The sequence below is a fragment of the Trichoderma citrinoviride genome (genome assembly GCF_003025115.1).
Source record: "Trichoderma citrinoviride strain TUCIM 6016 unplaced genomic scaffold BBK36scaffold_1, whole genome shotgun sequence".
In the NCBI taxonomy this organism is placed as follows: Eukaryota; Fungi; Ascomycota; class Sordariomycetes; order Hypocreales; family Hypocreaceae; genus Trichoderma; species Trichoderma citrinoviride.
Genome location: NW_020194709.1, coordinates 455,466 through 471,391, shown reverse-complemented (window position 1 = coordinate 471,391; position 15,926 = coordinate 455,466). Strand labels below are relative to the sequence as shown.

Here is a 15,926-nt window from a genome sequence, read left to right as displayed (position 1 = left end):
CGCCGCTTCTTGTATTATCTCCCCGGAAAGCCTGGGGATGATGATCAAAATTGCCATAAAAGCAAGCGGTAGTAATCGTATAGTAATACAGCCCGGGAAGAGGAAGGGTTCAGTGGCAGATCCGGTCAGGCCGGATCGTCCCCCTTTTGCGGACGGTGCTTCTGCGGTTTGACGCGTCTGCTTGTCAAATCAAGACAAAGCGAAACGGAGATCCAATCGAAGCAATCAAATGAAAGCAGTAATCGGAGCCGCACCAGCAAATCAGACCAAGCGGGCTGATCTGATCTTTTGTCAAGCGCGAGTCAGACTGACGAGAGACGATGACGATGGCTGACAGGCCTGGGCATCCCTCATGATGGCTATACCACAAAATCCGATCCGAGACTGAAACCCAATTCTCCTGCCAAAGCCAATTGGCAATTGCCAAACGCCAATTGAGTCCCCGAGCGGCGGCAAAGGGCAATTGATGGATGGATGGATGGGTTGGACGGATCGATGGAATCATCGGGGCTTGATTTCCCAACCCTTTCCCGCGCACACAGCTTCTGTAGAGTATCGGCAGCAAGCTGATGTGTGTCTGGAACTCTTATCGGGAGCATCAATCATATTACAATCTCGCGTCACTTGCTCACTTCGCTACACCTTCGTGCATATTCCTTGTCCGAAGGGGGGAGGCCAATGGGAAGAGACTCGTCGGTACTTTGCTCCGGCGAGTCTTTCCCTTGTCAACTGTCGAGACTCGCGGACCTTCTTAAAGACACCCCTCCCTCCCTGCCTCTGTATCTTCATCCTCTGGCTCCCCCACACTCCAAAATCAGACCGACCCGAGCTAACGAGGAGCTCGAACCGCCCGCCCGCTCCAGGAGGCTTGAAGGCATCCGCTGAGATGACGTTGACGTACGTCTGGCATGTCTGAGCTCTTTTGCTGCGGTTCTTTCGCATGGCCGCGGCGCGCCAGGCGGTAAAACAGATGGATAGTGGTGGTGGTGGTGGTGGACGACCAGTATTCGAACTTCTCGAATTGCGCCCCAAGATGCAGGCGACGGATCCGTCAATTGGAAGCCCAGGCAGAGACACATTCCAGCCGCAACAGGGCTGAAATTCCTCCTAGTATCAGCCGCAGCTAGGCGAAGGGGTAACGAAATACCTTATCTACCAATACACGATGCCTACGAAGAGAGGTACCCGTTTAGAGTAACCAGGCCTGTTCCTAATATAGTAGTCATAGTTGAGATTGGGAGAGAAGACGGCCACAGCAGGCAGCCGCATTGATTCTCGCCGTCTGGGCGATTGATGGATGCCTTGCGCAGAGATGCGGACTTGAGATGTTGACGTATCTCCAATCTCCAGCAACCTGACAGAAAGAAGAGGACTTTAGGTCAGCTTATCGATAGAAACAGCTGCCTTGGGGCAGAAAGGAAGCATCGTCGGCCAGCTGCTAGGCCGGGACAAGAATAGAGGCAATCCCGCAGCTTCGGCTCCCCTTTTAGTGGCCGTCATGCTAAGGCGACGATGCCTCGTCAGCCCCATCTTGTGACTCACTCTCCTGTGGACGGTGTCACTGCTTCCTGTGCTAAAGGAGGCGTAGCATGAGCAGCTAGCCGGTGCCACTAGCAGCTGGTCCTGCGGTTTTCATGCACGCTGTTTACGCTTCTCAGATCCAGATGCTGCCTCTGATGCAGCTGACACGCCCCCTCCCCTGTTGCTTAGATGGTAGCAGGATGTACCGCTCGTATCTTGCTTCTGCTACGAAGTAACCTCCAAGCACGCTCAGACTGCTTACTGCTAGAGGTACCAAGCACTGCTGTAAGTACTTCTTCTCCGAGTTGACTGATTGATCCATATTCACTCTTCTATCGCATATCACATTCGCATGGCAGTACCATCAACTACATCACAGAGGGCGTTTTGCTATCGAATTGGCCAAGAGCCCGAGACAAGACAAGAAACAACCTACCAAAAGGCCAAAAAGGGGGGGCAGCAACCGCTCAGGTGGACAGAGTCACGCGAGTTACGGTGTGGATGCCGCAGCGCAACCCATTGGCCAATGGATTGGGCGTGTGCCGCTGAAGCTGCCACTGGCCAATTGCTTGGGGGGGAAGAAGGCATAAATCACGTTGCCTTGGGGGTCGTCTTCAGCTGTTGTCTGTGTGTACCTTAACTCTGTTCCGTGCCTGTGCGCTTGTTGCCATTTCCTGTATCTCGCACATGCTTGTACATGGGACGTGAGCGGACACGATACGATGCGAAATTGGCCGTTCCGATAGGCACCTGGAATGCTTGCTCTTGCATGCTACAGCAGCTGTGCGAGGCCAACCCGTCACCGACGAGCTGACGAGGGACAAGTGGCAGGAATGGAATTGGCCAGTAGGCCTGCGCCAGCGAAACAAGACGAGGCGGTCATGTTTCATCTTCTTCAATTCTGCTCATCGTTGTCGTCATCGTCAGCTCTGTCCTGCTTCTCCGTTCTTCGGAGTCATATCGTCTTCTTTCTCCTCTACATTTGGCGACGACTAACACACAAGCAACGTTAGCCTGTCATTCCCACGAGCCGCTACTCGTCCCAATGCTGCGACTACTAGCAGATCATGCCAAGGCAACGCGAAACCGAACGCAAACCATAACTCAACGAAAAAGAGCGCGCAATCAGCATGTGAGAGGGGGGTCACGGCTCCCGCAATGGCCCGTTTCCAACACGACGACGTGCCTCTCGCGATTGGGCTCCCTCTCTAGTGGCTACCCAGAATAGGTAGTCCGGGGGGGCCATTGGGCATCAGGCACCTGAACTGACCGAGATACCTTTGGGATCAACGGACATGGATGCGGATACTAACAGGTGGTAAGTATCCCCATGGGGGTGGCATTTTGAACACAAAACTCGGCCTTTTTGTCACGGTTTGTCACGGCCCCGGAGAGAGAGCGAGAGTCAGGCAAGTCAAGGCCAAACGGGGGGCAACCCTGCTCTGTCTCTCTCTCACGGCAACCTTTGCCCAAAATCTTCGTCTCATTCCTTTTTGCGGTACTTGTTGCTTCAAACGTTCCTCTGCGGACTTGCAACGGCCACTCCCCCCCTCTTTCTCCTCATCAACCCTCAATCGCCGCTCAAGTCACCCCACCGACGCAGCCCACCTGTTCATCACCCGTCCGCCGCTGGGAAAATCGTCGCCGGAGCTGAAGTCCAGTCCGTCCTTATCGCGCCACTGCCGCCAGAGATGTCGTACATGTCGTCTGCTGCTTGCATTGAGCGCGAGATGCACGGCCTGCATGAGTGCTCCTTCTTCCCATTTTCCCCTTCTGATCGTTCCATTTTGATCGTTCTTCTTCTTCGTCTTCTTCTCTTTCTCACCAAGCTATTCTCCGCGGCCATTTACCCGAACATGCCAGGGCAGAAGCAAGTTCCAGTCTTGACAAGAACCATCCCATCAAACCCCCCCCCCCCTCTTTCATCATCTAATCCTACCAACCCGGACCCAGATGGACCGAACTCGATGCTACGCCGAGGCCCTTATCGATGAGAAGTGAGGGGTGATAAACCAATTGCCCCTCTTCTGGTCTCTCTCGCGGCTATCCGTCCTTTATCGCCAAAAGATGCCCCTCCATGTCTGGCCTCCCTCGCCCGCCAATGATCAACCACCCATTGCACCGCCGTCCATTCTAGTCCGTCAACCGCCCGTTTCTGCTGAGTCTTGGATGGTGCTACTGATGCAATTGAGGTCTCTTGACGGCTGCTACGTGACCCAAGACGGTCCTGGCGTCTCATGGCGTCTCATGGCGTCTCTCCGCTGCGACGTTGAAGAGAGGCCAATTGCCTCACTAAATCACGTTTGGAAGTACTTTGAAGAACTCCTGGAGCGGTAGGTATTAGTAGATTCATGTCTCGATTCACGAGATACACGCCTCTGTTTCTGTGCCTGATTTCCATGCTATGATTAATAGTTTGCCTCAAGCGGCAATTGGGCATCTCTCATTGTCGGGATTTTTCATTCGACTCGGGCGCTATTATCCAATTTCCCCTCATGCTGTCTGATTTTCCCATTCTCTACTGTTCCTTTACTTTCTATCTCGCCGCGCTCTAGCCGCCAGTCACGGACATGCCCTCCACCAATTGATGCATCTTTTGGATCCGGCTCGTACTTGAAGAATTTGTGCGAGTATCACGGTAATAACACCACTCGACTCACGTACTCCGTACAAGATACCCAGAGAGGCACCAGACCGGCGCGGACGAGGCCATCCACCGCCATTGTAGTGGGTACGTGAATCATTGCATACGTCAATTGAATCTCTCCTCTCCGCCTATTCGCCCGGATGCCTTTCCTTGCGGTTTGATATCCTGATTCGTTTCTGAAACCAAAGAGTTTAGGGCTTGTCAATGGCTTGTGATGCGGTGAGGCAGGGGGAACGAGTCTGGGCTGTTCAGGCACCTCGCTCTACAGCCACCCTCCCCGAGCAAGCCCTGCGCCTTGGCATCAAGGAAGCCCATCAATATATCTGTTTTGTGTAGCCAACATTGCAGCAGGGCGCAGTTTACGAATTGACTGTTGAGCATTATTTGGGCTGCTTCTGTGTAAAGGCAAACTGGCAAGATTATCACTCAATGCTGCTACGAAGCAAGCAATCTGACCTCGCCTTGTTCACATGAGTTGATATCGCAAATCGCCTACGAGATGACCAGACACCACCAATCAGTGCAACTACAAGAGGCACTATCAAAGACACGGCGCGGGAACGGACAGCCGCTTGTGTGTGAGTAGTACTACAGTACTACTACCAAGATGCGTATCTTTCTTTGTGATGCTGCCCGGGAAGAGCAAATCAAATCAGTCAGCCACACCTTCTTGCTGGGCCGGTGTGCCTGATGACCGCGCCTCGAGGCCGCACATGACTGGGCCGCGCAAGAACGAGGGCAAGGTGAAAGGGAGGGAGGGTGAGCGTAGTGAAGGAGTGGAAGTGCGTGCGTTTTGGAAGTTGAGAGTGAAACTCTCCGTGCAAATCCCGCGAGGGTTCCTGAAGATTTGCGCTCTTAGTATCGACTTGAAGTCTCTTGGTGTTGACGGAGCAGCATTGAGTTAATACTATACAATTTGAGCGAGAATGATGGGGCTTTAGGCACCAATTCGCCAATTGACGGTGAAGAGATGAAGTTGACTGAATGCGTGTTGAAGCTGAATGAGAGAATCATCAGTGCCTAGCGATGAAGTCATAGCCCGGCTGCTGACCGTACCTACCGTAGGACTCATCTGTAAGGGGTACGCAGGTGCAAAGTAACTGCCTTGCCGCGTTAGTACTAGCAGGTACTCCTACCCAAAGTCCCCATAAAGCGATGATGCAAACCTTTCTTTGGTGCTTTAGCATCCACGTTTTTGCAGGGCATTTATGCAGCGACTTAGCATCGTACCTACATTGGCATGGAAAATGGGGATCCAGGAGGCATCCAGGCATCATCCGAAGTTGCTCTTTCTTGCTTTGCAAGTTTCCAATCTTTTATGATTTACCTTACGTCTAGAGTCTATTATTATGAGTCTCTATGAGCTTGAATTTCCTAGAATGAACCGATGCTTCGAAAAGCAAATCGATGTTTCAACACAGGTACTTACCAAAATATCCTGTCAACTTCAAGTCGTGCTCACACACCCCCTCGCTCCTTCCCTCCTACCTCCTCTCTCCTCAAGCTCCTTCCCTCCCTTGCGCCAAGCCCGCCCAAGTGTAGCCTGACCCAGGCGCTCCTTCCAATCATGCCCGCTGCTCCCCCATTCGAGTACTAGTACCTTAGTAGTCGCTCTTTCCTCTCCGTCCTGTCACTGCGCACGACTGTCAAGAGACATTGACTAGGTACCCAGTACTAAGCTGAATGGACACACGCAGTATTAATAATACCACGGCAAGTAATGTACTGTAGATAGCAATGGAAGAGCCATTGGGATTTGCAGCTTCCTCAGCAGCAATTGATGGGTGACTACCCAGTACGATTGTGTAACACCAATGCCTGAGATACGAGATGCGCTGGGCCGAGGCTTATGCCCAGTATCTGAAAGGCAGCAGCAATCGATCAATCAGCAGAAGCAATTGCAGTGCAAACAGGCACATGCTGGGGAGGAGCACAGCAGGACAACGACCCAAGAGAAAGGAAAGGAAGGAAGTATCCTCAGATGCCTGTCCTCCGTGCTCCGTACCTTCGTCTCCCACTCACACCCCCCTTCCCCCCCGTTCAGGATCCCAACGTTCTATCCCCACCCCCCTATAGCCCCTCCAGGCACCAAGCCCACTCAAGTGATCGGATTTTAGCAGCTACTTGCCGGTACTTCACTGCTACGCACACGCCCCCTCCCTTTTCCCGCCGCTTCCTTTGTGTCTTGGCTTGCTCCTTCCTTGCGGGGGGCGTGCGCGCGCGTGTGTGCCTGCATCAGGGTCTCGCTGGCCGCCACATCACAGCTTTTAATAGCAGGGCGGTCCTTCCTGCTCATCGGGTATCAACACTGACAGAGAGCAAGAGCAAATCACTTGAATGGTGAAATCCGATCTCGCCAGCAGCAACTGACTGACTGACTCCTTCCCTTCTACACTCTGCTCAGCTGTCCTTGCCTCTCTTACCACTTAGGTACCCGCCGTGAACCAGGAGAGAACAAGAAAGAAGTACGAAGAACGCAGGAACCAGACGAACAAAGAGGCGAAATAGCACTGTGAATATTTCAAATATCCCGGCCCTGGAGGGAAAAGCTTACCAAACGGACGTCCTCCTCTCCTAACTTAGCGTCAATTCGAGCGGCAAAGATTCCAGTTTGACCAAAGACAAAAGAGTCATCGATCCCCAAGACCCTTTTTTGGCCCGTCTTTTGCCTTCGCCGTCAGGCTCAACACAAAACCAAGGCAAACCCCCCCCTCTTCCCTCCTCCGAGAGAATAACATAAAATCTTCGCACAAGCTTTGGAAATCTGCACGCGCAAAGGGGATCACCTCTTTGTTCACGGTCCCTTTTTTTATCCTCATTTTCCTGACCGTAATATCAAATATCCGCTGCCGAAGGGGGGCGCAATTCACCGTTATTCCTGTTCCTGCATCTGTGCCACAGGAGACGAAGAAAAAGGATCCTGTTCCCCTCGAAACTCAATTTCCCTCCCATTTTGCGATCGTGGCCCTTTTGGTTCCAAGGTCAATCCGAACTCAGACTCGGCTCAGCTCTTCCTCAGGACAACCGGACCGCCTCTTCCTAGGATCTCTTCTTGGAGCCAGTCCGGCCTTGTCTTGTTCTATTTCTGGTCTTTGTTTATCTCCCTATTGACCATTCATCCTCTTTCCTCCCACTCGCCATTCACACAGCCAGCGAACGTGTTTGCGCAAACAAATCAAAACAAAAGCACATACACAAGCAAGGGCAAGACTCTAGGCAGCAATTGGTCGGCTCTCCGATTGATTCCTTCAAGGCCTCCTGCATGCTTGAATGGAAGCTGCCTGTCCTATTCATCACTCTCGGACAATCAGCTCGCCCCCGCCTGCCGCCTGATTGACCTGCTGTCGCCGAATTCACAATCATAAGAGGCTCCCTCAATCGCTTCCAGCCAGATTGACTTTTGACCTCTTTTCTCCCCTCTCCCTCCCCTGCTTTCCACTATCCGCCACCTCCCCTCTTCACTATCGCCGTCCTCGCATCTCCGCCTCAGAGGAAACGGATGCACCAGTCACACGCAGACAAAGCATAAAAGGTAAACAGATCCTCTATCCGGCCTCCCTCTATCTCCGGCAAGGCTAAATTCCGAAAAGGCTGTGACCGATCTTTGACAGCTTCGCCTGACCCACCCGCTGTGCTGCCTGCGTCCGGCTCGTTACGGCTTCGCCACCCAAGGGAAACACGTCAGACGGGTCATCGCCATCGAGGAATGGCTGACAAACCCGCGGCAAGCCACGCATACTCCCACGCCCAACCAGCTTCCACACTGTTCGACAACATCCGGGGCATTCCAGCTCCTCGGTGTCTTTCTGCAGCATCAGCCACCATAACTGCCGTCACTACCACTACTTCATCACCCTCTGCTCCCTCTTCTTCCATCATCTCGACTCCTGGTCCTTCTCCTTTCTATCAATTCCTTCACAGTCGCCAGCCTGCAGTCGAATCTCACACAATGGCGACCAATCTTTCCCGAGGCGACCCTGCCGCCCCTTCCAAGGAGAGCGGCAAGGTTGAGATTAGCAATCTCATGTCGCCCCCTGACAACCTGCTTGACACCTTCAACCAGAGCCATGGCCCTGGACAGTCAAAGATGCTCTCTGCCATGGCCACTGTCGTCGGCTCCATGCCACCCAGCGGCGGGCTCTCCTCTGACAAACACCCGCTGCCCATGTCGCCTCCGATCTCACCCTACAACAAGCATGTCTCCAGCAGCGCCTCGCCCAGCACGCCGCCCGGCCAGGCCATTCAGGATCCCGTTCTCTACCCCGTCGACGAGGCTTCGCCGTCCAGCCCGCCTCAGGCGCCTCTGTTTGCACCCGCCGAGATTGAGCACCACAAGCGCATCGTGGACGAGCATGTCCGCGCTCGCCAGTCGTCCACAATCATCTTCACCAAGGTGTCGCCGCCCCTGCGGGAGGACTACGAGCTGGCCTTGACCTTCCGCTCGCAGGTCATGAAGCACTTCACCAGCGACCGCCGCGGATGGCTACTCAAGGAGCGTGCCCTGCTCGTGGCGGACCGACAGGCGGGAGCCGGAGCCCAGCGCTTCCCAACTATCCTGCCGGCCAAGCCGATTGCAGCCAAGCCGGCCCGATCGCAGCGCACCGATCGCGTCTCTAAGCCACAGGCCACGGCTCCCCGCCCCATCCGCTCCGGCGCGGGTCCCTCGGTCGTGGTTCGACCCGCCGCTGGCCGCCGCCCAAGCGCCACGCCCGAGCCATCCCGCCGGATCGTGGCCCCTAACCGCGAGGACAAGGACTTCAACGCCCTTCCCGACTACTGCCCGCCTCTCAGCTCCCTCCCCAGCCGGGCAAACAGCCTCAAGGTTGACTGGAAAGGTCAACCCATCGACCTGTCCAACGACCCGTACCACGACTTGCTTCACCCTGACGAAATCATCCTCGCCGGCAATCTGCGCCTGGACTGCGCCACCTATCTCACCAGCAAGCGTCGCATGTTCGAGCGCCGCCTCCAGTGCCTCCGGACTGGCAAGGAGTTCCGCAAGACCGACGCTCAGCAGGCTTGCAAGATTGACGTCAACAAGGCCTCGAAGCTCTGGACTGCCTTTGACAAGGTGGGCTGGCTCAACGCCGACTGGGTTCGACGCTTCTTGTAAATGCGAGCCTCACACAGGTGGATGGGTGATGAGAGGGGCTGAGCCCTTTGCTCTGGTTTCACGACTCATTTTCCTCGCTGTCTCTTCTCTACTCTTATGCCCTCTCATTCACCAGCCGACATTCATTCTATCCCCCTCGACTTTACGAATTTGACGACCATCAGCACTTCATTCAGCGTTACGACATCTCTGCCGTTTTTATCCTTTCATCATCTTCAATTCTTGGCCGCCATTGGTTTCTCACTCGATTGAATGCCTTGGTCGGCTTGGTTCAGCTTTGCCGACATGATTTTTGTCTGTTGAATCCGGCAATAAATCTACGAAGCAATATCACGCAGGCCACTTACGATTTCGTTACCCAATTTCCCATCTTATTTTCCCCCCCCATTAGCCTGTTCCCCCCTTCTTCGTCTCTTACACGATACAACGCATCTTTTCTGCATTCAGGGAAATCTCATTCGATTGCTCTTTTCTTTATTTCCTTTTGTATTTTCAAGGATCACGCACATACACCAAGCATGAAGGGGGGTTTTTTCACCATGATACCCAGTGGGCGAACGCGCCATTTTCTTGAAAGACATGACGCCGCTCCATTCACGTTTTCCTTTTGTCTTTTCGCATCTTCTTCATCGTTCAGACTGTTCATTCGGCCTTCTTCCGAATCTAAGGATTCGGCTTGCTTTCGTTTCAGGACGGGGCTTCCGAGCTCCCAATCCTGATGAGAATCATTTGATCTCTAGGGACACGGTTTCGGATGAAGACACAGGGATTCGGATTGCATGCATGGCGTTTGATACCTTTCAAACCCTCTTCTTTGGTCCCTGCATCCAACTGGTCGGTCGGCGTGAAGAAGACTGGAGACGATGGGGGTCCCCTTGACGGTGGCCCTCATTGAGTACGCATACACGACCGATTCAGTTGTGGGACTGAGGGAGGATTGAACTTGCTTTATTTCCTACTATGATTTTCCTTCTCATTTTGGGCTTGTCGCCTACGTATTGTCATACAGCCAGGCTTATGCATGGAAGGCTACGCTGGAGGAGTTTCTCTGCCCGATTTTCCTTGTCAAGGGAAGCGAGCGGCAAGGAGGGTCTTTACGAATAGGTCATGGTTTGTGGTCTATAGCAGCTAGTTGTTTCACGGATTTCCACGGCCTATGCCACATCTGCGCGAATCAAGATACCATTTCATCTCCCTAACAAACCTTGCTTGACTGTGATGATGAGTGACTGTTTTAGTTTTTCTGATTTTCACGTAGCAGCGCGGACGCCTAGGAATGATGAGCGGGAGGTGCATGTAGGCTTGTAGGTAGCACTCTGTACCTCTCAGCCCTATGAACGGGGTGCAAGATCTGGCACGATCTCCAGACGTGCAGCGGGATCAACAGCTCTGCTCTAGCTGGAAGGGGGTTGATGTATGTACTACTCTACGGAGTAAATGGCAAGGTGAAGAGAAAATTTTCCTGGTCATCATGCATGATACCTGATCGATCGATCGGGGGCTGCAGCCAAGAGGGGGGCAAGGATTGGGCTGAAAGGAGGGAGGTGACTGGACGGGCGAGGGTCCTTTTGAGTGGAGAGATCCCCTAGACGAGGGAAAATTCTCCGGGGATGCTTCATCGATGGCATGGTACGTACCATCTGCCTTTTGTCTCTTGTTACGATGTTTGGATTGATGAGACTGGGGTTGCTTGAGAGAACTTGAGAGTTGGGTGAAGAGTGAAACGTCTCGATAAGATTGAATCTACCTATTACTTCGTAAAGACATGATGTTTACGAAATGAAGTACTTTCTCTTGTAGTTCGAGTCACGAGTGTGTATCGATAAAGCTTGCTTCAAGTTATCACATGACAGGTACAATCACATTGCTGTCTTGGAAAGTGCTCCTACCTAGGTACCTACCTCGGAATCCTTGGAAGTCCATTTGCCTCGTCTTCATCCTTCATTGCCCTCGCTCTATCCAATTCGCAATGGCGAAATTTCCGCTGTTTCATACGCTTCATGATGCTTCATATTTAGTTATGAAATTCGATACTTGAGCGCTTTTGTAAAACGCATCTGGCTTCCTTCGGTTTATTCCGTCTCGAACCAAGCATGCCTCCCTCTTCCACTGCCTTTCGGAATCTCTTCGACAGCCATTCAAATGTGAGATATCGGTACACAAACAAAAGGTCTATAATTAAAGGTATGTGCGTCGTTCATTCATGTCATCTTCCCCAACCGCCCTCGCTTATTCATACATTAGATATATACAGACCTTTACCGCACCTCGATATGCTGCACCGCAACCATCCACTTCTTCTCATCAGACCTGTTTCGAATTTGTTAGTCTTCCGTTGAGCCGATAGCAGGATATGGAAAGTCAAACTCACTTGTCAAACTTGAGAATCTTGCCCAGTACGGGAACGAGCTGAGCTCTCAGACGGCTGTCCTTTTGCTCCAAGAACTGTAGCAGAATCGTCTTGAGATAGAGCATGTCAGACAGCTCTCCTGCTCCAGTGGTGCGATTCGAGTCCACCGAAGTCCGAGACGTCGAGACACCCGATGATGATCCCGACTGTGCCGCCGATGATGCCGCAACCTTGGCCTGGGCTGCCTTGAGCTCCTTCGAGAGTTTGTCATACAGCAGCTGCAGCGATTCGTAGTCCTTGCGCAGGTTCGCCTTGACCTTTTCTCCATCTCGAACCTGCATCTCTGATGCGTCCAGGGCAGTTCTCAGCGATGAAATAGTGTTCCGCAGCTCGGTCGTTTCCGTCTCCATCCTCAGCTCGAGCGCTTCAAGCTCCTCTCGTCGACGCCGCCAGCTTCGTTCTCGCCCTTCCAGCTCGTCACGCTCCTCGCGCAGCTCCTTCACCTCGCCCTCCAGCTCGCGGACCCGGGACTTGAGCTCTCCCGTCAACTTGACGTTCTTTCTCACCACGGCGCTGGTCTCGTCTTCCAGTCGCTCTCGCTCGGCAGTGACCGTCTCGACGCGGTTCCGCATCTCTCGAAGCTTGGATTCGGCCTGCTGCTCTGCGTCTGCGAGCAACCGCCGCATCGTCTCGCCCTCTCGGGTGCGTTCCTGCAGCAGATGCTGCACCTCACCGAGCTCCTCCTCCAGCGACCTCGCCTGCGACTGCGCCTCCTTCAGCTGGACCGTCATTTCGGATGCCTGGTCTCGCATGCTGCTCAACAGGCCCTGGGCCGTCGTGTACTGCTTGGCCTTGAACTCGGCTTCTTCTTGCGCCGCGGCCTTCTCGCGTCTCAGCTTGTGCATCTGCTCCTCAAGCTCGCCCACGCGCGGCGATACCCTGGAGAGCTCCTCCTGGACCTTTTGCAGCTCCCGCTCCATCTTCTCCGCCTTTGCGCTCAGCTCAATCTTCTCGGCCGTGGCTCGCCTGAGGTCCCGGCCCGCGACACGCTGGGCTTCCTCCAGCTTGGCCTTTTCTTCCGTCTCAGCGGCCAATCTGCTCTTGAGAGTCCCAATCTCCGAGTTGCGCATGTCAATCTCCTGTCTGGCACTCGCCAAGTTCCGCTCAAGCTCCTTTTCCTTCTTCTCCAAATTGGCGAGCTCTTTGCTTTTGGCGGCCAACTCCTCCCTAGCCGCCTTGAGATCCTCAGAGTCCTTGCGCAAGCGCTTGAGCTCCGGCTGGGCCTTTTGCAGAACCTCGCGCAACTCGGCCAAATCCTTGAAGCGACTCTGCGCCAGCTGCTGGGCGGCACCGAGGTCCGACTGCAGTGTGGCCGACTTGTCCTTCAATTCTTGGTAATCTTTCTGGAGGGCCTGCATCTCCTCCTGCAACTTCGAGTTGGCCTCGGTGTTGGAAGAGAGCGAGGACATCTTCTCCTCCAAAGCAGCAATTTGTGCCTCCAACGCTGCCTTCTCTCCAACAAGCTCCTTGATCCGGGCCTTATCCTCGACGTGATCCTGGCCAATGTTGAGGAGATTCTCTTGCAGCGTCTCAATTTCTTCACGGAGGTCTTCTTCTGTCTTTCTCTTCTTCGACAACCGCTCGATTTCTTTATCCTTAGTTTCAATCTCCTCCTTCAGTTTGGTGACTTCGGCTTCAAGGGCTGAAGTATTTGGGCCCTGGCCAGCACCAGGAGCACTTGAAGCAACGGAGGCGGCGGTAGGAGAAGTAGGAGTAGCCGGGGGTGCTGGACTAGTAGCACCACCGCCGCGGCCCTTCTTCTTCTTGTTCCTCTTGTTTCCCCCTCCACCACCGGTCGTGGGCGGTGCAAGAGTTGATGGGGGTTCGGCAGGGGCGGGGGCAGGAGACTGCTTGGCCGCTTCGTCCAGCTTCTTCACTGCTTCATCAAGCTTACTCTGCATCTCAGACTTTTCTTTCTTCATCTTATCGAGTTGGGAATTGAGCTCGTCAATCAGGTTCTTGGACACTGTCCTGGCAGCCGTCGCCCTAGCAAGCTCTGCAGCCACATCGCTGGCCTGTTTCGCAGATTTGGCAAGTAAATCCTCTACCTCCTGCGCCTTGGCTGCCGCTTGATTCTTCTCTGTCTCCAGTTGGTTCTCGCGCTCGTTGTGCTGCTTTTCCGCCTGATTGAGTCGCTCTGTCAAGCTCTCGATTTCCGTCTTTCGAGCCTCCAGCTGGGTCTGCAGAGAATCCTGTGATGCAGAGGTTTCGCGGGTTTCGCTCAGCTCCAGGGCGGAGTTCTCCAATTTCTCTACCAGACCTGCGCTATCTTGCTTAAGGACAGAGAGCTCCTTCTGCAGATTGTCCACTTCAGCCTTGAGTGAGTCGATTTCTTCAGTTTTCGCAGCAAGCTCGGCCTGTAGCTGGGGGATCTCTTCGTCGTAGGAAAAGAAATCCTCGCCATCTTTCCCTGGGTGCTTTGCTGCTGTGCCGTTTGCTTCTTGCTTCTTTGTTTCCGAGGACTTTTCAGCCTTGAGGGCATCGAGTTCGTCTTGCAGCTTCTTGATCTTGTCTTCGTTCTCGTCGTTCTTCTTCTTCAGCTCGTCCTTGTCGGCAGACACTCGCTTCAGCTCATCCATGACCATGTCGCCCTTGAGCTTCAGCTGGTTGAGGTATTCAACCAGAGCCTCTGGGTCGCCAATTGAGGCCAACGGGGTGTTCTCGCGGAGGGCCTTCTCAAACGGCTCAATGGCAGTAGCACGTCGATGCGCAACACGGTAGGAGCGCAGAAGCTCTACACAAAAACATCATCAGTCTCTTGCCCTCCTTCTTGAGTTCTTCTTCAACTGCAAGTTTCCGTGCGTTGGACGTACCGGGATATGTAGCCTCGAGCTTCTCCAGCTTGCGGAGCTTCTGCCGCAACTCCGGAGTCAGCGGCTTGGTCGCATTCGCAGCCCCATCGTGGGATGGCGCATCTTTGCCATCGGCATTGGCATTGGCGTTTGAGACACCAGAGTCCTTTCCAGCCTCCGCATTGCCGACTGGCTCTCCGGCAGGCGCATCCTTTTCAGGAGGCTCCGGCTTGGGTGTTCCGGCTCGGCTCGGCTCCTCGCTGTCGTCGATTACGAAGGCGGCTTCGAATATGGCAGGGTCGGGGTTCGGCGCGGAATCGCCAGCATCGGAGCCCGGATTCTTAGGCCGAGATCGTCTGCCCGAGACGCTCTCGTTTCTTCGCGACGAGGTTGAGGCGGATCTGTTGACGGAGGAGCCGACTTCGAGCGCCCTCTGCTGGCGGGCCTGTTCCTCGGCGATGGTGCGGTCGATGGCGCCTTTGATTCTCTATAGTTTGAGTTTAATGACAGTCAGTGATCGTCCTGACGAAGTAAAACAGGAGTTTCGGCGGCCTCGAGAGAGTGTGCGCGCATCGAGGGGAGACTGACTTGGAACATGATGAGAGAGGGGGCCTTTAGGCCGGTTGTGGACAGAAATCAGCAATTAAAAGGTGTAGATCATAAGAGGCTTTGCATTAAAGCACTGCGGAATAAAGAGTGCAAGAGAAAAGAAACATGAATGATATCGCCAAAAAGCCAGTGAAAGGGGAAGAAAAGATGCGACCCTGTCGAGGCTTTATCATGCAGGTAAGTAGCCTCGTGGCGTAGTAAGGCTTCTGGTTGAGTGTCGAATTGTTAGACGAACGAGCTGGAAGCTCAGCCTCGTTCGCATACGGAGAGCGCAGTTGACGGTTTAGGTCTAGCGGTGGTCAATCGATTGTGCTCGTAATTGTACGTACCTTCCAAGTTGGTGGCTGATGAGGCCTGCCGAGAGACGGGAGGCAGGAGCGAGAAATTGATGTACCTTTTGGCTGCTAAAGCTCTGCTTAAGGTACATGCTCACCTTCGTACTTTCCTGATCGCGAAGCGAAGCAGTTACCTCATGAGAATAAAGAAGGAATGATTGCTGCCAGTCATACATACTTTCTACTCACCAACCCTTCACCTTTTCATTTCTATCGAGTTTCAAAGCGGCCATGTTTCTTCATTTCCCCTTTAGTCACGGAATACTGGTGTAAAAGCAGGCTCTAAATTCCCATCAATACTACTGACGGCGCCGGACCTTGAAAGTGATGCAGTTCCATGCCAAACCCGTGAGTCTCCCAGGCCGTTTCTCATGGAATTCGCCCACGTCAATCCCTGCTCCGACTGTTCTTTTCTTCCACCAATTGTAGGCACCATTTGAATTTCCCTTCTTTCTTCTCCATTTCTCGACCTTTTTCTTGAGCCGTCACCAGATTACGT

At 53.6% G+C, this 15,926-nt stretch overlaps 2 protein-coding genes across 2 annotated transcripts; one reads left to right on the top strand and one right to left on the bottom strand.

Moving 5' to 3' along the window:
• Positions 1 to 8,117: 8,117 nt before the first annotated feature.
• Positions 8,118 to 9,281, top strand: BBK36DRAFT_1164796 (hypothetical protein; the record flags this gene model as incomplete). Its single annotated transcript, XM_024894695.1, has 1 exon — positions 8,118 to 9,281. One exon carries the CDS (start codon positions 8,118 to 8,120, stop codon positions 9,279 to 9,281), a length of 1,164 nt encoding a protein of 387 aa, XP_024753566.1.
• Positions 9,282 to 11,539: 2,258 nt separating this feature from the next.
• BBK36DRAFT_1155061 (vesicular transport protein) lies at positions 11,540 to 15,080 on the bottom strand (the record flags this gene model as incomplete). Its single annotated transcript, XM_024893787.1, has 4 exons — positions 11,540 to 11,591; positions 11,653 to 14,425; positions 14,505 to 14,970; positions 15,072 to 15,080. The coding sequence occupies 4 exons, from the start codon at positions 15,078 to 15,080 to the stop codon at positions 11,540 to 11,542; spliced, it is 3,300 nt and encodes a 1,099-aa protein (XP_024753565.1).
• Positions 15,081 to 15,926: the final 846 nt, after the last annotated feature.